The sequence below is a fragment of the Artemia franciscana genome, chromosome 8 (genome assembly GCF_032884065.1).
Source record: "Artemia franciscana chromosome 8, ASM3288406v1, whole genome shotgun sequence".
In the NCBI taxonomy this organism is placed as follows: domain Eukaryota; kingdom Metazoa; phylum Arthropoda; class Branchiopoda; order Anostraca; family Artemiidae; genus Artemia; species Artemia franciscana.
The window spans coordinates 31,957,677-31,981,999 of NC_088870.1; the positions used below are offsets into that span (position 1 = coordinate 31,957,677).

General features: G+C 35.2%; 1 protein-coding gene across 1 annotated transcript in view; it reads right to left on the minus strand.

Annotated features, from left to right (window-relative positions):
• LOC136030303 (ubiquitin carboxyl-terminal hydrolase 48-like) overlaps positions 1 to 24,323 on the minus strand; it is a 250,597-nt gene that overhangs the window by 39,474 nt on the left and 186,800 nt on the right. Inside the window, exon 18 of the mRNA XM_065709189.1 lies at positions 6,727 to 6,854. Within this exon, the coding sequence (XP_065565261.1) occupies positions 6,727 to 6,854 (128 nt within the window). The remainder of the gene's footprint in view (positions 1 to 6,726; positions 6,855 to 24,323) is intronic.

Below are 24,323 nucleotides of genomic sequence, written 5' to 3' on the forward strand. Positions count from 1 at the left end.
ATATTTTACAGGTTAAAACGGTTCATTCATTTCACTAACTGTATTTATTAAAAATTGAAATAATTTCTTATTGCGATATTTGCCTTGTCTGCTGCAGCTAATCTTGTAGTTCTTTTGGGATGGGTTTGTTTTTATTGGTTCTCATTTTTGTTTCATTTTGAATTAGATTTTCTGTAATTAATTTTGTGTACACAGTATTGAGTGTGTATTCACCCAAGTCTTTATATAAGGATGCATTATTGTTTAAGTTTTCGTTTGATTTCGATTGCCTCGCGGACAGTTTGTTTGATTCCTAGGTCAAGGCTAATTAGAATTGTTTTGTTAAATAGAACATAATGGTTTTGATTTTTCAAAAATATTATTACTTAAAGTTGAATCAAAAGATATGGACCTATTTTTAGATTTTAATGATTTTTCAATACTTTCTTTGTGTTGCCACAATGACAGAATATAGATATGTTATTCGTGATTTTCACTATTAAAAAAACATTGTTTGTAGTAAGACTTTTTTCTTTTTTTTACTTATAATTTTTTGGACTTACAATTTTTTTTTACTTTTTTTCTTCATGTCTCAAAATAACATAAAATATACTAAGAATAAAAAAAAATTCACGTGTGATATTTTGGAAATCAGAAATGAAGATTACATAGATATGTTGGTCATGATTTTTCCTATTAGAAAAATAAAGTTTGTCGTGATATTTTTTTTTCTTAAAATTTTTTGGGAATTATATTTTTTGTTGGACTCTTAGGCTATTAGAATCTGGTTATGTCAAGTGATTCTTCTTTGGAAGGGTGCCATATGATAAAAGCTTGTGATATTGATACAAATTTTAGCCCAGTATTTCCAAACATTGTAATATATAATTAAAATCTTGTCTGATATTATCAACCAAAGCAAAAATCCGCTCAGACACACAGGCATAGAGACGGATAGAGGAAAAACAGACACAAACACAAATATTCAGACATACAAACGGACAAAGACAGACACTGGACCAAGCAAACACCCACCCAGACGCACAGGGAGTGAGAGACAAAACACATACAAACACACAGGTTCAGACATGCAAACAGAGAAAGACAGATACTGGGAAAAGCAAATAACCGCCCAGACACACAGGCACAAAGAGTGAGAGAGACAAAACACATACAAACACACAGATTCAGCCATACAAACAAAGACAGACACGGGGACACTGCTTGTCCCCGTGTCTGTCTTTGTCTGTTTCCATCCTGTTTGTTTGTTTGTGCTTTAGTTTCTCTCACTCTCGGTACCACTGTGTTTGAGAGGGTGTTTGCTTGTCCAAGTGTCTTTTTTACTGTCTGTATGTATGAATAAGTGTGTATGTATGTGTTTTTGTCTCTCTCACTCTCTATACCGGTGTGTCTCGGGGTGTTTCCTTGTTCCAATGTCTGTCTTTGTCTGTTTATGCGCATGGATATGTGGATTGGTAGTTGTTTTGTCTTTCTCAATCTCTTTTTCTGTTTGTATGTCTAAATCTGCGTGTTTGTAAGTGTTTTTGTCTCTCTCACTCTCTGTGCCTGTGCGTATGGGTGGGTGTTAGCTTGTCCCAGTGTCTCTCTTTGTCTCTTTGTATGTCTGAATCTGTGTTTTTATGCTTTTTTTGTCTCTCACATTCTATGTGCTTGTGTGTCTGGGCAGGAGTTTGCTTGTCCTAGTGTCTGTCTTCGTCTGTTTGTATGTTTGAATATGTGTGTTTGCTTTTGTTTTGTGTCTCTCAATCTCTGTGCCTTTGTGTCTAAGCGGGTTTTTCCTTGTCCCAGTATGTGTATTTATCTGTTTGTATGTCTAAATCTACGTGTTTGTAAGTGTTTTTGTCTCTCTCACTCCCTGCACCTATGTGTCCGGGCGGTTGTTTGCTTGTCTCAGTGTCTTTCTTAATCTGTTTGATTCTATGTGTTTGTCTCTCCTTTTGTTTCTCTCGCACTCTGAACCGGTGTGTATGGGTGGGTGTTTACTTGTACCAATGTCTCTCTTTGTCTCTTTGTATGTCTGAATCTGTGTGTTTGTATGTGTTTTTGTCTATCTCACTCTCTGTTCCTGTCTTTCTGGGCCGATATTCGCTTGTCCTCGGAGTCTGTCTTTGTCTATTTGTATGACTGAATCTGTGTTTGTATTTGTTTTTGTCTCTCTCACTCTCTGTACCTGTGAATCTGGGTGGGTGTTTGCTTGTCCCAATGTCTCTCTTTGTCTGTTTGTATGTCTGAATCTGTGTGTTTGTATGTGTTTTTGTCCCTCTCATTGTCTGTGCCTCTGTGTCTTGGCTGGTGTTTGCTTGTCCCAGTGCCCCTCTTTGTCTGTTTGTATGTCAGAATCTGAGCGTTTGTAAGTGTTTTTATCTCACTCATTCTCTGTGTCCGTGTGTCTGGACGGGTATTTGCTTATCCCAGTGACTGTCTTTTTTGTTTATATGTCTGAATCTGTGTGTTGTATTTGTTTTTGTCTCTCTCACTCTCTGTGGCTGTGTGTCTAGGTGGGTGTTTGCTTGTCCAGGTGTCTGTCTTTGCCTCTTTGTAAGTCAGAATCTGTGTTTTTGTGTGTGTTTTTGTCTCTCTCACTCTCTGTGCCTCTGTGGCGCGGGTGGGTGTTTACTTGTCCCATATCTGTCTCTGTCTGTTTGTATGTCTGAATCTGTGTTTGATTGTGTTTTTGTATCTCTTATTCTCTGTGCCTGTGTGCCTTGGCGAGTGTTTGCTTGTTCCAGTGTCTGTCTTTGTCTGTTTGCATGTCTGAATCTGTGTGTTTGTATGTGTTTTTGTCTCTCTCCCTCTCTGTGCCTGTGTGTCAGGGTGGTTGTTTGCTGGTCCCAGGGTCTGTCTTTTTCTGTTTGTATGTCTGGATCTATATGTTTGTATCTATTTTTATCCCCCCCATCTTGGTGCCTGTATGTCTGGGCGGGTGTTTGCCTGTCCCAATGTCTGTCTTTGTCTGTTTGTATGTCTGAATCTGTTTGCTTGCATTTGTTTTTTGTCTCTGTCATTCTCTGTGTCTGTGCCTGGAGGGGAGGGGGTATTCGCTTATCCCGTTGTCCGTCTGTGTTTTCTTCTATGTCTGAATCCGTGTGTTTATATTTGTTTTTGTCTCTCTCTCAATCTCACTCTCTTTGTGTCTTAGTGGGTGTTGGCTTGTCCCAGTGTCTGTCTTTGTCTGTTTGTATGTCTGAATCTGTTTGTTTTAATGTGTTTTCGTTTCTATCGCTCTTGTACCTGTGTGTTTGGGCGGGTGTTTGCTTGTCCCAGTATTTGTCTTTGACTGTTTGTATGTCTGAATCTGTGGGTTTGTATGTGTTTTTATCTCTCTCACTCTCTGTGCCTGTTTGTCTGGGTGGGTGTGTGCTTGTCCCAGTGTCTGTCTTTGTCTGTTTTTATGTCTGAATCTATGTTTTTATAAGTGTTTTTGTCTACATGACTCTCTGCGCTTGGGTGTCTAGGCGGGTGTGTGCTTCTCCAATTGTATGTCTTTGTGCGTTTGTATGTCTGAATCTGTGTGTTGGTATGTGTTTTTCGTCTCGCTCACTCTCTGTCCTTGTGTGTCTGGGTGGGATGTTTGCTTATCCCAGTATCTTTCTAGATCTATTTGTATGTCTGAATCTCTGTATTTGTATGAGTTTTTGTCTCTTTCACTCTCTGTGCCTGTGTGTATAGGCGGGTGTTTGCTTGTACCAGTGTCTATCTTTGTCTCTTTGTATGCCTGAATCTGTGTGTTTGTCTGTGTATTTGTCTCTCTCACTCTCTGTGCCTGTGTGTATAGGTGGGTGTTTGCTTGTACCAGTGTCTATTTTTGTCTGGTTGTATGCCTGAATCTGCGTGTTTTTATGTGCTTTGTCTCTCTTACTCTCTGTGCCAGTGTGTCTGGGCGGGTATTTGCTTGTTTCAGTGTCTGTCTTTGTCTGTTTGTATGCCCGAATCTTTGTGTTGTAGCTGTTTTTGTCCATCTCACTCTCTTTGCCGGTTTGCATTTCTGAATTTGTATGTTTGTATGTGTTTTTGTCTCTGTCATTCTCTGTGCCTGTGTGTCTGGGCAGGTGTTTGCTTGTCTCAGTGTCTCGTTGTATGTTTGTATATCTGAATCTGTGTGTTTGTATGTGTTTTCGTCTGTCTCACTCTTTATGTCCATGGGTCTTGGCGGGTGTTGACTTGTTCTAGTGTCTGTCTTTGTCTGTTTGTATGTTTGAATCTGTGCGTTTGTACGTCTTTTTGTCTATCTTACTCTCTATGATTGTGTATCTAGATTGGGTGTTTGCTTGTCCAAGTATCTGTCTTTGTCTTCTTGTATGTCTGAAACTGTGTGTTTGTATGTGTTCTTGTCTCTCTTACTTTCTGTACCTTTACGTCTGGGTGGGTGTTGGCTTGTACCACTGTCTATCTTTTCTGTTTGTATGTCTTAATCTTTGTGTTTGTATGTGTTTTGGTCTCTCTTACTCTGTGTGCTTGTGTGTCTAGGTGGATGTTTGCTTGTCCCAGTGTCTGTCTTTGTCTGTTAGTAGGTCTGAATCTGTGTGTTTGTTTGTGTTTTTGTCTCTCTCATTCTCTGTGCCAGTGTGTCTAGGCGGGTGTTTGCTTGTTCCAGTGTGTGTCTTTGTCTGTTTGTATGTCTAAATCTCTGTGTTTGAATGTGCTTTGTCTCTCATTCTCTGAACCTGTGTGTCTGGGCGGGTGTTTGGTTGTCCCCGTGTCTGTCTTTGTCTATTTGTATGTTTTAATCTATGTGTTTGTATGTGTTTTTGTCTCTCTTACTCTCTGTGCCTGTTCTGAGTGGGTGTTTGCTTGTCCCAGTGCCTCTCTTTGTCTCTTTGTATGTCTGAATTTGTGTGTTTTGTATGTGTTTCTATTGCTCTCACTCTCTGTGCCTATGCGCCTGGGCGAGTGTTTGCTTGTCCCCAGTGTCTGTCTTTGTCTTTTTGATTGACTGAATCTGTGTGTTTGTATGTGTTTTTGTCTCCCTCACTCTCTGTGCTTGTGTGTCTGGGAAGGTTTTTTCATGTCCCACTATCTGTCTTTGTCTGTTTGTTGTTTGTATGAATAAAAATGTCTGTTTGAATCTGCGTATATTTTGTCTCTCTCAGTCCCTATGTCTGCGTGTCTGAGCGACTGTTGATTGGCTCTGCGTCTGTCTTTGTATGTGTTTTTGTCTCTCTCACTCTCTATGTCTGTGTGTTTGAGCGACTGTTTGCTTGTTTTTGTGTGTAGGCGTTGCTTTTGATATTACCAGGCGAGGTTTCGATGATGAAATAGAAGATTTTCGTTATATAAGGCAAGAGTTAAATAATGTAGTTTGATAATATCAAACAACCAACAAGATGTTCGATAATATCAGACAAGATTTTGATAATATCATACAAGACTTGGAAATAATTGCTTTTATCAATATCGGAAGCTATTATTATGTGGCAACCTTAAAAGCAAATCCACTTAACATAACCAGCTGCGAGTCCAAAAATTCTGAGCCCAAAAAATTTTGAATCCAAAAATTCGAAGTCCAAAAAAAATCGAAGTAAAAAAAATTGAAGTCCCGAAAATTCTAAGTAAAAAAGTCTCATTACAAGCACCATTTTTTTAATAGGAAAAATCACGATATACATATCTACATCCTCTCCATTTCGTACTTCGGAAATATCACAAGTGATTTTTTAAAAGTATGTTTTATGTTATTTTAAGACGCAAAAAAATTCTAAGTAAAAAAAAGAAAAGTGTTACTACAAACATTATCTAATAGGAAAAATCACAACTGACATATCTATAACATCTTCATTTCATATTTCGAAAACATCACATTTGAATTTTCTGTTTTATGTACATTTCATGTTATTTTAAGACATGAACAATTGAAAAATTCTAAATAATTCATACATAAGTAAAAGTTCAGAAAAATAAAATAAAAAATAAGTACAAGAAAGTGGAGGAGGAGGGGAATTGAGGCCTTGGAGGTTGGGCCCATGGATGACCAAGGTCTGTCGTATCATTGCTTAAAATATATACAACTTTATTAATTTCAACCTTATGTATACCCCAATGCTAAACAATATTTTCAAAAGACAAAGCATTTATTCATGTAATTGTCATGACTTGAATATTAAGTATTACAATAACTGGATATTACTTTTATTCAATGAAAATCGAATATTTGCTAATCATGCTCAGACAGGAATTTTATGCAAATGAGCTAAGCGTCGTACCTGTCTGTAAGTAGGTCAATGACGGAAATTGGATATAGGCTAGCTTTAGTTGCCAAATAAGGGTGTAGAGTCCGTACCTATGTAACCATCATTACTGCCTATTTAGAACATGTGCAAATATATACGGGAATTGAGGAATTTCACCCCAAAGGAAAACCCAAGAATATACTTCGGTAATTCTAAAAAAAAAAATCAAGGGTGCAATATCTGACGGGTGTTCTGTAGAAGACTAAAAACAAAGAGGACGTTTCAAAATTACGAGGTATTCAAAAACAAATATACTGTCAAGAAATAATATATATTTTCGAAACTTTCGCTCCTCTCTCAGAAAGTACACTGTGGTCTTACCCCCTCCCAAAACTCTTAAAAATATTTTTGCAAGCATTAATGTTAAATCAACTGTTGTCATTTGTCTTATGCCATCCCGTAACTTCTGCCCTTGAATACCAATGATTAAAAATTTCGACGATTTATTCGATCAGCTATGTTAGATAGCTAAAATTAAACAGTTCAAGACAATACATACATGTGTCTCTTCCTGCACATCTTCTTCTTCTTTAGGAAGCAATCGAACAAAAATCTTTGCGTTTTGATATGTCAATAGCTTGTCCATCTCTTCTGCATTTCGTGCTGATACACATTCATCACAAACAGCTAATCAGAAAAAAAGAAGATGAATTAGAAGAATAGAGAAAATAAGATTATCTCCGGGGAATAAGCGTGCCTGGTCGAAGGCCACGTAATTGAGTTATGGCCTCTATCCCGATTGCAATAGATGCAAGAAGACATAGCGTTGAGTGGATCAACAGCAGAGTGTCTGAAGGTTTTCCTTGAGAATTCATTTGCGATTTACTGGCAGGAAGGATAAAAAAGATAGAACAGGAATGACGGAAAAACAATAAAAGATCAAATAAATAAAACTTTTATATCATGGATAAACATAAGAAAATATCACAATCATCACATACACTTGGGCTGCAAAAATGATCGATAAAAAAGCTTGATTCGATGGCCTATTTTTAATGGCGTGAAATGTGTGCTGAAATGTATTTTGTTCGTTAAATTTGTATCCTTTAATACTAAATGATTTTCCAATAAAAAAAATTATAAATAACAAAAGCATATGAGACCAAAACAAATGTGAATAGGAAAAAATATATAAATACAGTAGAATAAGAAAAAGATGAAAAAAGGCAAATATGTTCACCATACCTAAGAGTTCAATCGCTCAGAAACCTGATTGATTAGGTTTATAAAAGAAACAATGAATAAGACAAAAAGAATATACCAGTTGCTGTTTGTAATGTAAGTACCAATCAAAGATTTGAAAAAGATTAGAATGATTTTATTTTCTGGTAACCTCGAATATGGAAAAGGCACAGAAATACACCCTGTATGGATTTAGAATGTTGATTAGTTGATATTTATGTTATGTATGGATTGCCTTCTGAAAAAAATATCAAACAGTCAATGAGGAAAGATTTGTTTTTTGTTTTCGTTTTAGCCACTGGTCTTTATTTTTGAAAGTATTCTTATAAACATGCAAAGTTAACATTTACAGAAGTTCTTACGCAGTAGATCTCTACCCCCAAAGTAAAAAATGAACTTAAATAATTAGGGCCATGAATGGTTCAAATAATCAATAACATTGGTTACCAGGGCAGAAATCGAGGGTTGGCTCTTGATTGTCCCAACAATACAGAGCTTGATTGCTAGAAAAACAGAACAAAGCTTGGGTGTGGCAGCGACGGAAAGATACTCACTCGAGACTTTTTTTTTTGCGTCACATTTATTAAGGATGAGCAAAAGCGGTTGCCAGTTGTTTTCTTTTTTTTTTTCATAAGACAAAGCTCTTTCTGGCAAAAATTTATAATTGCCAGAACTGGTACGTCAAGTAATTAGTGGTACCATATAATTTTGCAATAAAACGAAAAAAAAGGAGATGGCCCAACAAGATTTTGGGCATAAAACAAGAAACGGTACAACCTTACATCTTGACGGGGACATTTTCAAATTTCTTCTTAGAAATATCGAACATAGTGTTTTTCGTATATTTAAGCAAAACCAGAATTTTTTTTTTTTTAAAGAGCCAGCTCAGCAATATTGTTAGCAACATATTTACATTAGAAAAACTTCCCTTTCAGATTTGAAGGGACTCTGGGCGACAGATTGTTACAGCAAATTCAATAGTAACGTCCTTTTCGTTCCAATGAAAGCTTTAAACTTAAATTAGATGCACCTTAAGGTCCATTTGTGCTAAACCTAGCTTTTAAGGGGCCTCTATACAGCACGACGAATTTCTAAGAAAATATATATATATATATATATATATATACTAGCTGTTGGGGTGGCGCTTCGCGCCACCCCAACACCTAGTTGGTGGGGGCGCTTCGCGCCCCCCCCAAGCCCCCCCGCGCGCGTAAGTCGTTACGCGCCATAATAGTTACGCGCCATTGTAGTTGTGTCCCTATGTCCCACCTGTGAATATAGATATATATATATATATATGGTTTTAACTACGTAAAACTTGCGAATATACAACATTCTTTGCTGTCCCATTGTCTTTGCATATAAATAGATTGTCAGGTTATCCCCCTGTTTCCCCCGGTGTCCCCGTTGTAGTTGTGTCCCTGTGTCCCGGTCGTCATTTATATTCCCTGTGTCCCGGGTCCCGGTCATCATTTGTATCCCGGTGTCCCGGTCTGTATATACATTCGTTTTTTAGTTTTGTTTTTCTCCTTTATTTTTTTCCTTTTTTTTTCTTTTTTAGCTTATTTAGATTTTTAGATTTTTTAGTTTTTTTTATTAGTTTTTAGTTTTTATTTCTTTTTAGTTTTTTTGTCCCGGTCGTCATTTATATCCCCCTGTTTCCCCCGGTGTCCCCGTTGTAGTTGTGTCCCTGTGTCCCGGTCGTTATTTATATTCCCTGTGTCCCGGTCGTCATTTGTATCCCGGTGTACCGGTCTGTATATACATTCGTTTTTTAGTTTTGTTTTTCTCCTTTATTTTTTTCCTTTTTTTTTCTTTTTTAGTTTATTTAGATTTTTAGATTTTTTAGTTTTTTTATTAGTTTTTAGTTTTTTTTTCTTTTTAGTTTTTTTGTAGTTTTTACCTTCTTTTTAGTTTTGTTAATTTTTTTTTTTACTTGTGTCCTGGTCGTCATTTATACTCCCTGTGTCCCGGTGCTTTGTTGATTGCTAATCGAACATTCCTTTTGTCCTGGTCGCTTTCTCTTTGAGTGTCGTCATTTATTTTTTTCTTTTTTAGTTCTTTTAGTTTTTACCTTTTTTAGTTTTTTTTTAGTTTTTAGTTTTTTTAGTTTTTTACCTTTTTTTAGTTTTTTTAGTTTTTTAGCTTTTTTATTTTTTTTATTAGTTTTTAGTTTTTTTGTAGTTTTTGCCTTTTTTTTTAGTTTTTTGTCCTGGTCGCTTTCTCTTTGAGTGTCGTCATTTATTAGTTTTTTCCTTTTTTTTTTTAGTTTTTTATTGGTTTTTACCTTTATTTTAGCTTATTTTTCAGTTTTTTCCTTTTTTTTAGTTTTTTTTTATTTTTTATTTTTTTTAGTTTTTTACCTTTTTTTAGTTTTTTTAGTTTTTTTAGTTTTTTAGCTTTTTTACTTTTTTTATTAGTTTTTTGTTTTTTTTTGTAGTTTTTGCCTTTTTTTAGTTTTTTCAGTTTTTTTTTTAGTTTTTTATTGGTTTTTACCTTTATAGTTTTTTTAGTTTTTTAGCTTTTTTATTTTTTTTATTAGTTTTTAGTTTTTTTTGTAGTTTTTGCCTTTTTTTAGTTTTTTCAGTTTTGACGTCACCTAATCCAGTTTTTTCAGGTGACGTCACCTGACACATCCATCCACACATCCATCCACACATCCACAGACAGACAACTTATTTTTATATATATAGATATATATATATATATATATATATATATATATATATATATATATATATATATATATATATATATACTAGCTGTTGGGGTGGCGCTTCGCTCCACCCCAACACCTAGTTGGTGGGGCGCTTCGCGCCCCCCCAAGCCCCCCCGCGCGCGTAAGTCGTTACGCGCCATATTAGTTATGCGCCATTGTAGTTGTGTCCCTGTGTCCCACCTGTGAATATAGATAGATTTATATATGTGTTTCAAACTACGTAAAAATTGCGAATAAACAACATTCTTGGCTTTCCCATTGTCTGTGCATATACAAAGCCGTATGTACTAATAATGACGTCATATGCAAACGCTCTTTTTACAAACAAACAAACATGCATCCACACAACTCGTTTTTATATAGATAGATAGATAGATAGATACAATACAAATTAACTGCGTAAAACTTGCGAATATACAACATTCTTCGCTGTCCAATTGTCGCTGCATATAAATACATTGTCAGGTTTACCGACCCTCGAACATGCAACGTACAATTGTCCATGGGAAAAACAATCAGTATTAAGATCTATACCACATTTTTCTAATGATTGACCTTGAGCTTTGTTAATGGTGATTGCAAATACTAATCGAATTGGGAATTGCAATCTTTTAAATTGAAAAAGCAGATCCGTTGGAATCATGGGAATGCGAGGAATAACAACAGCCTCACCCTCATAAGGCCCTGTCAAGATTGTGGCCTCTATTAGGTTTTCCATTGTTTTTTTTACGGCAAGTCGCGTGCCATTGCAAAGCTTTGGTGGGTTGATATTTCTTAAAAGTATTATTGGTACGCCTATTATTAGTTGTAGCACGTGTGGTGGAAACCCTGAAGGATCTATAGAATTTAAAAATTCAGATGGATAATTAACCGCTTCATTTGGTTCCAAAACTGTGTCGACTGACTTGTAAAGGACTGCCTGGTCTCGAATCTTGGTCAAAACAATATTGTTGATTTCGTGGACGTCTATATTTTTGGGTGCGAGAATCGCTCTTTCACTTAGCCATTTATTATTTTTATAATTTTTTAGAATATTCGGAAATACTTTTTCAATCAATTCATTTTTGGACGTCACTAAATTACAGAAATCAGCAGGTAGTTGTATACGTCCTGAAATTGAGTCTACTCTCTCTCTCTCTCTCTCTCTCTCTCTCTGTTTGACCAGAGTCATCGTTTTGCAATCGGACACGCATATTTGTAGTTAATTTTAATATTTCTACGTGTGCCCATAAATTAGAATTTTTTAGGCAAGAATTCATTTCGTCTGCAGGAGTTAAACTACGTAAAAATTGCGAATATACAACATTCTTGGCTTTCCCATTGTCTCTGCATATACAAAGCCGTATGTACTAATAATGACATCATATGCAAACGCTCTTTTTACAAACAAACAAACATGCATGCACACAACTCGTTTTATATAGATAGATAGATAGATAGATACAATACAAATTAACTGCGTAAAACTTGCGAATATACAACATTCTTCGCTGTCCAATTGTCGCTGCATATAAATAGATTGTCAGGTTTACCGACCCTCGAACATGCAACGTACAATTGTCCATGGGAAAAACAATCAGTATTAAGATCTATACCACATTTTTCTAATGATTGACCTTGAGCTTTGTTAATGGTGATTGCAAATGCTAATCGAACTGGGAATTGCAATCTTTTAAATTGAAAAGGCAGATCCGTTGGAATCATGGGAATGCGAGGAATAAGAACAGCCTCACCCTCAAAAGGCCCTGTCAAGATTGTGGCCTCTATTAGGTTTTCCATTGTTTTTTTTTACGGCAAGTCGAGTGCCATTGCAAAGCTTTGGTGGGTTTATATTTCTTAAAAGTATTATTGGTACGCCTATTTTTAGTTGTAGCACGTGTGGTGGAAACCCTGAAAGATCTATGGAATTTAAAAATTCAGATGGATAATTAACCGCTTCATTTGGTTCCAAAACTGTGTCGACTGACTTGTAAAGGACTGCCTGGTCTCGAATCTTGGTCAAAACAATATTGTTGATTTCGTGGATGTCTATATTTTTGGGTGCGAGAATCGCTCTTTCACTTAGCCATTTATTATTTTTATAATTTTTTAGAATATTCGGAAATACTTTTTCAATCAATTCATTTTTGGACGTCACTAAATTACAGAAATCAGCAGGTAGTTGTATACGTCCTGAAATTGAGTCTACTGGGAGGTTTCCGTTTCCAATTGTCAGCAATTGATCTGAAAATGTTTGACCAGAGTCATCGTTTTGCAATCGGACACGCATATTTGTAGTTAATTTTAATATTTTTACGTGTGCCCATAAATTAGAATTTTTCAGGCAAGCATTCATTCGTCTTCAATGGCTCTGGTGGTGCAGCCAATAGAGGAAGTTTAACTTTTCCTGAGGCGCAACACATTCCCATTGTTTCACCATTGAATTTCAAGGCCTTGCAATAGGGACAAATTTTAGACATTGTCCCGATTTGAACACATCTACTCAAGCTATAATCATCGACTGGGTTGTACCTGAATGCCAGGCGATAACTTTCAGGTTGCTCTAATTCCTCGGCACGCTTTCTTTTCTTACTTTCTCTATCAGCAGCAAGCCTGATTTCTTGCTGTTCTTTTGATTCCTCGGCACGCTTTCTTTTCTTACTTTCTCTATCAGCAGCAAACCTGATTTCTTGCTGTTCTTGTAATTCCTCGGCACGCCTTCTTTTTTCACTTTCTCTTTTAGCAGCAAGTCTGCTTCCGCGTTGCTCTGGTAGTTCCTCGGCACGCTTTCTGTTCTTTTTTTCTCTATCAGCCTCAAGCCTGTTTCCTTGCTGTTCTTTTGATTCCTCGGCACGCTTTCTGTTCTTTCTTTCTCTATCAGCCTCAAGCCTGTTTCCTTGCTGTTCTTTTGATTCCTCGGCACGCTTTCTGTTCTTTCTTTCTTTATCAGCCTCAAGCCTGTTTCCTTGCTGTTCTTTTGATTCCTCGGCACGCTTTCTTTTCTGACTTTCTCTATCAGCAGCAAGTTTTTTGGCATAGACTCTTTGAGCATCTTCATCGGCTTTTGCCATGGTAAGTTCATCAGTCATTGTAAACTTAAACATTAATAGATTTCTACGTGAACATATGTCTTAAATATCTTGAATGACGTCACCGTCAAAGCAAAAATGACGACAACTAATTTCATGACGTCAGTCAACACAGAAACATGACGTCACCTGATCCACAGACAGACACACAGACAGACAACTTATTTATATATATATATATATATATATATATATATATATATATATATATATATATATATATATATATATATATATATATATATATATATATATATAATTATATCATAATACAATTAAAATTAATCCACACTCAAGTATCTAAATCAACGTTGGTGAAAACAAGTTCACCCAGCGAAGTACTGAAAGAAAACAGATCAGGATACACTGAATAAAGATGCTTGAGTTCCCGAATGCGTTAATAGATTATTATTTATTCATAGACATCATTAAAAGCTATCTATGCTTTCAGAGCAAAAAGAACAAAGTTAACCCTCCAAAGACCCTGGGGCTTCATGCAAAGTAAGTCGTATTGCAATCGGTATTCTATTGATTCTTTCCTGTCATGCATCAAAGCTAGTAGACACTTGCATGTTTGGCTAAGTCTCCTTAGAATGTGAATCCTATGCATACCATTTAAGGATTACTTTTGGTAAAGATTACGCAAAAAAGGTGAAGCTGATCATGAAAGTAGTTCTGAATGTGTGGCATATCGGATTCATTTGCTGATAAAAGTACAATTCAATGTCATTTAGTCGGGCAGTCGGAAATAGAATACACATTCTTTAAATGACACCAATTAAATTTTTGTTTTAACGCTCCCAAGATGAATAAAGCTGACTGCATCCTAATGTACAATACTATGCCGATAAATCTTTCAAAGCTCATTCTTAGGTTTAAATGACATTAAATAAGAAAAAAACGAGTTTTTTTTAAACTGGAAGTAAGGAGCGACATTAAAACTTCAAACGAACAGAAATTATTCTGTGTATGAAAGGGGCTGTCCCCTCCTGAACGCCCCACTCTTTAAGCTGACGTATTTTATTGTTTCAAAAAATAGACTTGTGAGAAAGAGTCAAACTTTAGCGTAAAGAGCGGGGCATACAGGAGGGGACAGCCCTTTTCATATACAGAATAATGTCTGTTCGTTTTAAGTTTTAATGTAGCTCCTTACTTTCAGTTAAAAAAACTTTTTTGATTTTGGCTCACTGTACACGAATAATTAAAACGAAATTTGCATATTAATTTTACTTTTTTATGTAGAGTTTATATGCTATTTGTTTTTTCTTTCAGATGCTATTTTTTTTAGTGACTTGGCTTTGGCAACTCACATTTCTCTTTTATGTTTTAGACATGGTCTTCTTTCATTTAACTAATTAACCCCGTCCTGTAGGATGGAAACAGCTTATTTCAAGTGTGTTCCAATAAGGATGAGAAAACGGTCCTTGTCTGTCATTAAATAAAAAAAACAAGTTTTTTAAACTGCAAGTAAGGAGCGACAGTAAAACTTAAAACGAACAGAAATTACTTCGTATATGAAAGAGGCTGCTTCCTCATCAACGCCCCGCTCTTTACATTAAAGTTTTTTACTGTTTTAGAAAGAAGAATTGAGAGAAAGAGTCAAACTTTAGCGTAAAGAGCGGGGCGTTGATGAGGAAGCAGCCTCTTTCATATACGAAGTAATTTCTGTTCGTTTTAAGTTTTACTGTCGCTCCTTACTTGCAGTTTAAAAAACTTGTTTTTTTTATTTAATTTCTGAACGTTTTTGAAGTAATGCATGTTATTATTTTCCAGCTGTACTTTTTAAATTAAAAAAAATACTTTAGTGTAAAGAGTGAGGAGTTGCGCAGGGGACAACCTCTTTCATTTACGGAATAATTTTGTTCGCTTTAAGTTTTAATGTCGCTCCTTACTTTCCGTTTAATTTTTCTTTTATTTAATTTCTGAACGTTTTTGAATTAATGCATGTTTTATTTTGTCTCTCCACAATAATTAATTCATGAATAATTAATTATTAATTGTTAGTAATAATTAAGTAAAAAAATTAAGATCAATAATCATCTCAAAATTAACACAAGCAAATATTATCATAAATCAAAGTGTAGCTAATTTCACGTGTAAAGCTTAGAGTATTAAGATGAAAAGGGTGTCAAATGCACACATCAACAATATTTTTGGAACGGCTTAACGTGTCAAGGCGAAATTTCCGGGGCATCATGAAAGTGATGTTCAACTGAACAAATATGCACATTTTAATATGCACAATCTAATTTCAGGCATGTGGTCAATTTTCGGGGTGATTTTTGGAGCTTCCATCTGTATGTTCGCCATAGATTGGCCCAAAGTTGAAATATTTAAACTTTTATATCTAAACTGACCTACCAAATAATGCTAGTAAATCCTGCTCTCCCTTCATGGAAATTTTCTTCTCCCATTACAAATTCTCGAAGGAAAGTTCCCCCAGCATATCCCCCTCTTCTCAACCCCTCCCCCAAACCAAAAAAATCCTCCTGAAAACGCCTGTATACTTCCCAATAACCATTACTATATGTAAGCACAGGTCAAAGTTTGTAACTTGTTGCCCCTCCCACGGGGACTGTGGGGGAGTAAGTCGTCCCCAAAGACATAGTTATAAGATTTTTCGACTACGCTGAATAAAATGGCTATCTCAGAATTTTGATCCGTTGACTTTGGGAAAATAATTAGCGTGGGAGGGGGCCTAGGTGCCCTCCAATTTTTTTGGTCACTTAAAAAGGGCACTAGAACTTTTCATTTCCGTTAGAATGAGCCCTCTTGCAACATTCTAGGACAACTGGGTCGATACGATCACCCCTGGGAAAAAAAACAAAAAAAAACAAAAAAAAACAAAAAAACAAATAAACACGCATCCGTGATCTGCCTTCTGGCAAAAAATGCAAAATTCCACATTTTTGTAGATAGGAGCTCGAAACTTCTACAATAGGGTTCTCTGATACGCTGAATCTGATGGCGTGATTTTCGTTAAGATTCTATGACTTTTAGGTGGCGTTTCCCCCTATTTTCTAAAATAACGCAAATTTTCTCAGGCTCGTAACTTTTGATGGGTAAGACTAAACTTGATGAAACTTATATATTTAAAACCAGCATTGAAATGCGATTCTTTTGATATAGCTATTGGTATCAAAATTCCATTTTTTAGAGTTTTGGTTACTATTGAGCCGGGTCGCTCCTTACTACAGTTCGTTACCACGAACTGTTTGATTAAACGGTCTTTGTGTGTCAGGAGTCATTATTTAAAAAAGTCAAACATCAGCGTAAAGAGCAAGGTACTGAGAAGGGGGCAAACCCCTCATATACGTAATAATTTCTGTTAATTTTTAAGTTTTAATGTTGTTCTTTGCTTTCAGTCGGAAAACTTGTTTTTTTTTTATTTAATAACAACCACAAGCCGAAGACATACAGTATATCTGGTTTATTATCACATAAAAATCATAGTTAAGAAACTGCTTGAGATAAAATTAAATGATAAGATTGGCAAAAAATAACACAAACAAATTATTGCTTATATCGGCCATTATTTAACAAAATTAGCATAAAGAGCGAGGTATTAACGAGAGGCGAACTTCCTTATATATTTTATATGAGGGGGTTCGCCCCCTCATTAATACCACATTCTTCACGCTAAATTTTGAATTTTGTTCCAATTCTTCAAGAATGACCCCTGAATCACAAAGGCCGTTTAATTAGAATTAATTTTAAAAAACTTTTTCCACAAGACGAGTTTTTCAAAGAAAAATTAAAGAGCTCAATTAAGCCAAAAATTAGACAAAAATAAAGTCAAATAATCTTCCAAGCGTAAAACTACCCCAAATCCCTATCAATAAATAAATGAAACTAACAAAGAACAGAAATTACAATAGATAGCTGAGTCAAACTCAAAACGAAGAAAAATTGAAATGAGTAGGGTTGATAATCCCTATGTCTTCCTATGACAAGAACACAATTTTCGCTTTACAGAAGAAAAAAACAAACAAATGACCGTGGATTGTCAGTTAAATTGACATATACTGACATTTATTCGTTAAGGTTTTGATAATTTTTCATTTATGAAAGTAAAAAAGCTGAAAACATTTAAAAAACAATTTGTTTTCAGCTAAGTACAAATTGTGTTCTGTTCTTGAGATGGCATAAGGTTTATCAGCCATGAAAACATTTAAAATGTAATTTGTTTTCAGTAAAGTATAAATTACGTTCTGGTCTTGAGAAGGTATGGGGGTTGTCGGCCCTACTCATTTTAATCTTAGCTCGTTTTGAGTTTGACTTGGTAATTTATTATAATTTCTGTTCGTTTCGAGTTTTATTTAAGCTCAGTTTTGGTTTAATGGACCTCTTTACTTTTCTTTGAAAACTTGTTTGTGAAATAAGTTTTTTAAATTAATTCCAGTTTGTTTTTTATTGATTTAATCTTTTTCATTGATAAGAATTATGTCTTTTCGTTTTTTTTCTATAAGGATCCCTAGTTTTTCTTGCTATTCGTATGTTGGAGAAATTTTTTCAACAATTTTTATCGTGATACAAATAGCATTGTTTAATTCAATTTATACATCCTCAAGTTGACCTGAAAAATAGAACTTAATGCTGTCCCAAGAAATTTTATCCATGCTATTTGAAAACACTTACACTGTTTTGGTTTATTTGTATCGTAAGAGCAGAAATAGAAATAGTAGTAGCGCTGAAAGCTTCAACTTAATACCTCCATTCGTTCTCGTTATAATGCTGAGGTGTCTTATTGGCAACCATACACACGGTGCCCTTCGATTTAGTTTTAAAGCAACATTTAGTTTTAAAGCATAACAGTTCTACTATGCTAAACAAAATGGTCTTCTCAAAATTTTGACTGGATCGCTGCTTGCCCTCCAATCTCTTTTGACTCTTAAAAAGAGCACTAGAACTTCTAAATTCTAATTGAATTATCCCTTGTACAAATTTCAACGATAATTTTAGCTATTATAAAGCGGTGCTGTATATGATATTGCTTATATACCCTTTTTAAAACATACATTTATTTAGTTTTTGCGTTTAATTGAAGCTCTCCCTAAACTTTCCCTAAAAGTTCCACCTTAATACCCTTAGCTTCATTACTTACAGTAAATGTTGTGGTAATATTAATAGTATACACACAGTGCCTTCTGGCTAGTTCCAAATCCACCATAACTTACCATTAAAGGTCTAATTTAATAAGGTAATCTGTTCTTGAGATATTACCCTGTCACCCTGTTGAAAATCTACACCCTCATAGTTCGTTCCGGTTTAGGTCAGCACCCGCCTAAACATTCCTTAAAATCGACACTTTAATACTCTTAGCTTGCGTAGTAGCAATATTTGTAGAAGCATTAGTAGCAGTATGCGCATAGCAAATTTGGTTTCTCATACATCCCCTTCAAAACGCGCTGGAAGTTTCAACTTATACCATCAACCGTTCATGAAGCATTTCTGATACGTCCACTTGCCAATCTGCGTAGGCATAGAGTATTTCGAATTATTTCTATTCAGTTTCAATATTTCCCAAATTTTTCGCCTTAATAGCCTTAGTGTTAGCAGCAATAGCAGTATCAGCAGTAATAGTAGTAGCACCAGAGTTGATTGTAGTAGCCTTAGGTTTAATAGCAGCAGCATTAGAAATAGCAATAATAGTAACAGTAGCAGTAGTAGTATGTAGTAGTAGTAGTATGAGTACAACAAGTCCTATTTCAACTTCACACACAAAACTGTTCCTAAGATGTTTCTGTTAAACCCTTTTGACAACCTGCATATAGACGGCGTGCTTTGATTCAGTTCACTCAAAATTCCACGAAAATTTCACCTTCATACCATTAGGCGTAGTCGTAATAGTAATCACAGTAGTAGCATTGGTATTACTAGTAGCTGCTGCAGCATTAACGTATTGCATTTTGGTCAGTTGAACATCCCTCTCATCAAGTCCTGGAAGTTTCAGCTTAATACAAATAGCCATTACTATGACACTGCTGATAGGGATGTGTATCTTCCTTGAATGTAAAGGAAGAGTTGTTTGAGTTGTTTTGTGAGGAAGAATCGACAGTACTAAAAGGATTAAAAAATAATAAGGCTCCAGGTGCCGATAGTGTGGTAAATGAGATTCTTAAATATGGTGGCTCTGAGGTTAGAAGTAAGCTACTGAAGATTATGAATAAGATTTTTGAAAAAGGGGAAGTATCTAACGACTTTAGGAACACTCGTTAAGATTCTATGACTTTTAGTGGGTGTTTCCCCCTATTTGTCTAAATAAGGCAAATTTTCTCAGGCTCGTACCTTTTGTTGGGCAACACTAAACTTGATGAAACTTATATATTTCAAATTAGCATCAAAATGCGATTCTTTTAATGTAGCTATTGGTATCAAAATTCCTTTTTTTTAGAATTTCGGTTACTATTAAGCCGGGTCGCTCCTTAAGCATCACAAGTCAGTTTATTTGAGCTAGTTTCGTGTTTTACGTTTTATCTCCAAAGGCATTGCATCTCTCAAACCATCCAACGACTGGAACATTTAATCTAAAATAGAGCAAAGCGGCAAGTGAAGGTCATGTCGAGCAAAATTTCCTTACATGGACACGGTTCTAGCTAGAAACTCCTGTCTATATTTGGATGACAGGCTAGATATTTATGAAAACAACCCTCAGTAAATGAAAAAAGTGATTAACATGATGACAACCGAATAGCCAAATTAGCCAAATTTGGCTAATTACCTGATTAACCAAAATTTGCGATAATAGACATAGCTAAAAGCCGGGCTATAGCTTATTTAAGCTAAACACCAAATTCTAAGTGTGAATGAGAGCTATTGACAAACGTGAGAGCGGACCCACGTCTAGGCATGGAAGTCATGCTAGACATGGATATAAACTTGCAAATAATGAGTGATCAAATTAAATTAAACTGTCAGTTCAGAGTATAAATATTAAATGAAATTACGAAGGGGCATTGGGGTATCACAGGACTAGCTATAATAGCAAGGATGTTTATGTGACAACACAAGATTTTACTTAACTAATTTTTACCTTGCTTCGACTTATGCATTCCCCCCCCTAAAAAACTCATTCTAAGACTTAGCTTGTATATGTTCCCTACACATATGATTAGAAGTAGAGCTTGCAAAAGACGCCAAGAGTAAATTTGTCATACCCTAAATCGGCGTGAAGAAAAATCCAATGGGTTTCTGGACTGAAAATGTGTGACATATAAAACGTTTCTTTTTTTTAAAGATGGTTTACATTTGATGCTCTTATTTCAAAATACTAACAGGCCAAAGCCGTATGTGCCACAAAAAAAATCAGGTCCCACCCACCGATATTTTAAACACCTGGCACCAACACTATACCACCTTATTACTATCTTCTCTTAATTTTCAACAGAAAAGCACTGTCAAATCATAATATTAGCTTTATTTTTATATAAAAGTAAGTTTATGGCAACTGATATTTGAACCTAAAAAGAAGACCGGAAATTAATAAGGAATTTATTGCCAACTGACCAAAGGACCCTTTGAAACAGCCATCTTGTTTCATATCAAGAAAAATTGGATTCATCCTTCTCTCAGCTCAGTGCACAAAATTAAGGTCCATTAAAACAAGTTTTCATATAAATCTGGTAGAACGAGATTCTTCAAAGTCTTGAATAAAATGCCAGAACAAAAAGTCGGTTTTTTGCAACATGGTAAGAATAACGGTTGAAAAACAAAATTCCTTTTCTTATTCTTTCTAGCAGAATCAATTAAGTCCAAATTGCCTACACTTATTTGGAGTTGGAAGTCAAAGCAAGCGTTTGAAAGTTAGATATTCTTTAATATAGTAGGCAATAAAAAAATACCACGAAAATTAAAGACTGAATTTAAATCTACAAATTCACAAAGTAACAAATTCAAACTTCATAGTTACAAAGTTTCTGTATACAAGCTAGTTTGTTGCAATAAATTTAGTTTTCCTATTTTATTACGACATTAACTTTCATCAGCATTACCCCCCCCCCCTCCCATCTAAATGTATTCGTTTCTGATACAGCAATTTCAAAGACTGGAAAATCTTGAAGAAACATCTACTGGTAATCTTCAAAGTATTCCGTTGAGCTATAAAATTCATGATATCCTGTAACTTAAAACGAGCCGAACATACCACACATTAGAAAAGTGTCACTATCCCCCAAGACTCTCCTTAAGTCTAGGTGTCATATATATATATATATATATATATATATATATATATATATATATATATATATATATATATATATATATATATATATATATATATATATATATATATATATGTCCCCTAGATAATCTAATGGTGTTGCTGAAAGCTTCATGTCACTTTCCAAGAAAAAAAAATACGGCTTCCTTAGAAAGTATTTCTAACATAATGATTAATTTTGTAAATATTCTACATTGTGAAAAAAAACGTTAGTTACCCTCATTAAGAGAAAAGGGGGTAAAGACAGGTTCGACGATATAAAAAATAAAATAAAATAAGTTTCCATCTTCACAAAGATATAAGAACCATTTCTGACTGATTAGCTAAAGATATAGTTAAGCATCATATTGATGTCTAGCAATTAGGTAATCTAAAGCGAACTTGCCCTTCTGAACAAATTGTAAGTGTTTTTGACAAAATTTGTAAAACGTTGGAGACATCCTAATACATGAAAAAACTTCGCGATTGCTGTCATCTAAAAAGTCTTTGACCTAGTAAACCATTAAATAAATAACAAGTTTTTCAACTGAATATAAGAAGTAAAATGAAACCTTAAAATGAACAAAAATCATTACGTACATGAGGGGGGTTTGCTCCTCCTCAACACCTCGCTCTTTACGTTAAAGTATTTTAGAACTTTTAAAATTGCTTCTTATTGTTCTAATTAAACGGACATGATGTTTCAGGAGTCTTTCTTAAAGAATTGGGACATAATTCAAACCTTAGCGTAAAGAGCGAGGTGTTTAGGAGGAGTACCCCCCTCATATTAGCAACAATTTATGTTCGTTTTAAGTTTGAATATTGCTCCTAACTTTCAGTTGAAAAAACCTTTTTTTTTATTTGGTTTCTGATCGTTTTTAAATAATGCCCGGAAGTCTGGCTACAACCCCACGGAAAAATCCCTCCACCGCACGGATTTATTCTCTAGACAATTCAATCCTGGTGAAAATTTACCGCGGACAATTAACCTTAACATCTCCACGAGTTAAATTGAGTCAGCAAAGCGAAAGCAAGACACAAGAAGTATTTCTTATAGGAACTCTGGAAATTTCCCCCAGTGTAAAATTTCTCTTAAATCATTCACCCCCTTAAAACTTCCCTATCCATGGAAAATTATCCCCGTGGAAATCCCACCTGCGGAAAACCCGTCCACCCCCAAAAAATACGTGCATACTTCCCAGTAACAAATACTACACTTAAACAATGGGCAAACTTTGTAACTTAAGGACCTTTCCCCAGGGGTTGTGGGGAAACCCCTAGGAAATTCAAAGTAGGGGAAACTAATTATTCTTTTTTTAACTATGCTGAACATAATGGCTATCTTAAAATTTTGATTCGATAATTTTGAAAAAAGAGGCGTGGGAGAGGGCCTAGTTGCCCTCCAGTTTTTCCGTCACTTAAAAAGGACAAAAAAAAAACAAAAAAACAAATGAACACACATTCGTGATCTTTGTTCTGGCAAAATATACAAAATTCCACATTTTTGCAGATAGGACCTTGAAACCTATTCAGTAGGGTTCTCTGATATCAGTAGGGTTCAGTAGGATTCGCTGATCAGAGTTTTCTGATCAGATTTAGATTAGTTGACTTTTAGGAGATATTTTCCCTTTATTCGAAAATCAGGCAAATTTTCTAAGGCTCCTGACCATTGATTGGTATGACTAAACTTGGTGAAATTCACATATTTCAAATCAGCATAAACAGCGAATTCTTTTGATATATTTATTTGTATCAAAATTCCGTTTTTAGAGTTTCATTTATTATTGAGCCGGACCAATCCTTACTTACAGTTCGTTCCCACGAACTGCTTGGTGATATTCTCATTAATAAGCTACTATTTGAATTTCGTGTCAATTCATTTTCAGTCAAGATTGTTGTTTCCATCTTATCCAACTAGGTGAACTCAAAGAAAATATATGAAAACATTCTGGATCCTTTCTATACTTTCTCAAGGTCTTACAAGGTGCTATTTCCGCCTACTATTTTTCCTTGACAGGGTTCACTGGGTCGCTATCGACAGTTCAACATCTTACGAAAAATGTTGAAGATTTGACCACATTAGAGGTAGGTCTATGCAAAGAAAATATTAAGCGCACCGCTATGTCTATATTGAATGAAATTTCTAATAGTACTGCTTCCATCTTAATTAAAGTTAACGGCTGCAAACAAAAAATCTTTACAATCAATTTCCAAAATAACGGCTCCTGTTATTGCAGTTTTAAGCCTATACTTCTGTCGACTACCATTGCTAGTGTTGAATTCATTAGTGTTACTCTTTCGCCAGGGCTCAAACTTCGTAGACAAAATAAGACTCCGTTCACAGATGTGCTTACTTAAACATAATTTTCTAGCCAAGGTTTCTTATCAGAGTAGACGGATATTGTGATTAGTAAATAATGATTACGCCTACGCATTGTTGTCTACCTAGGTCTACCCAGGTATCTACATGAATTGGACTGAAGCAAACCTTTTTCGCCTCTAACTGCATAAGCCAAAGCCTTTATATCTAATTGACCCAACCTTACTAAGAAAGGTCATCCGCCTTAAATTCGTTTCTTAAAAAAGACTAATATTACTCTTTTGGAAAAAGGCCCCTGTCCTTGCATTTCGGAATTTATGACTAAGCCACCAGAGATGCTTTCCCTTAACCGTCACAGCCAGAAAAGAAAGCAGTTTCCAAGAGTTATGTTACCAAGAGTCAAAAAGCGTAATCCGGATTAAAAAAGGACATTCAAATACTGTAAAAGTTCTGCGTCAACCTTTACCAAAAGCATTCACAATAACCAATTATCATACTCTCACTGCCCTTCGCTATCCATTGTTCTTATTATTATGCTCTTTTTCTCATGTTTTTCGTATCTTTTTGCCCAATTTTGAGAGGAACACAGGGGTCGTCTTTTGAAATG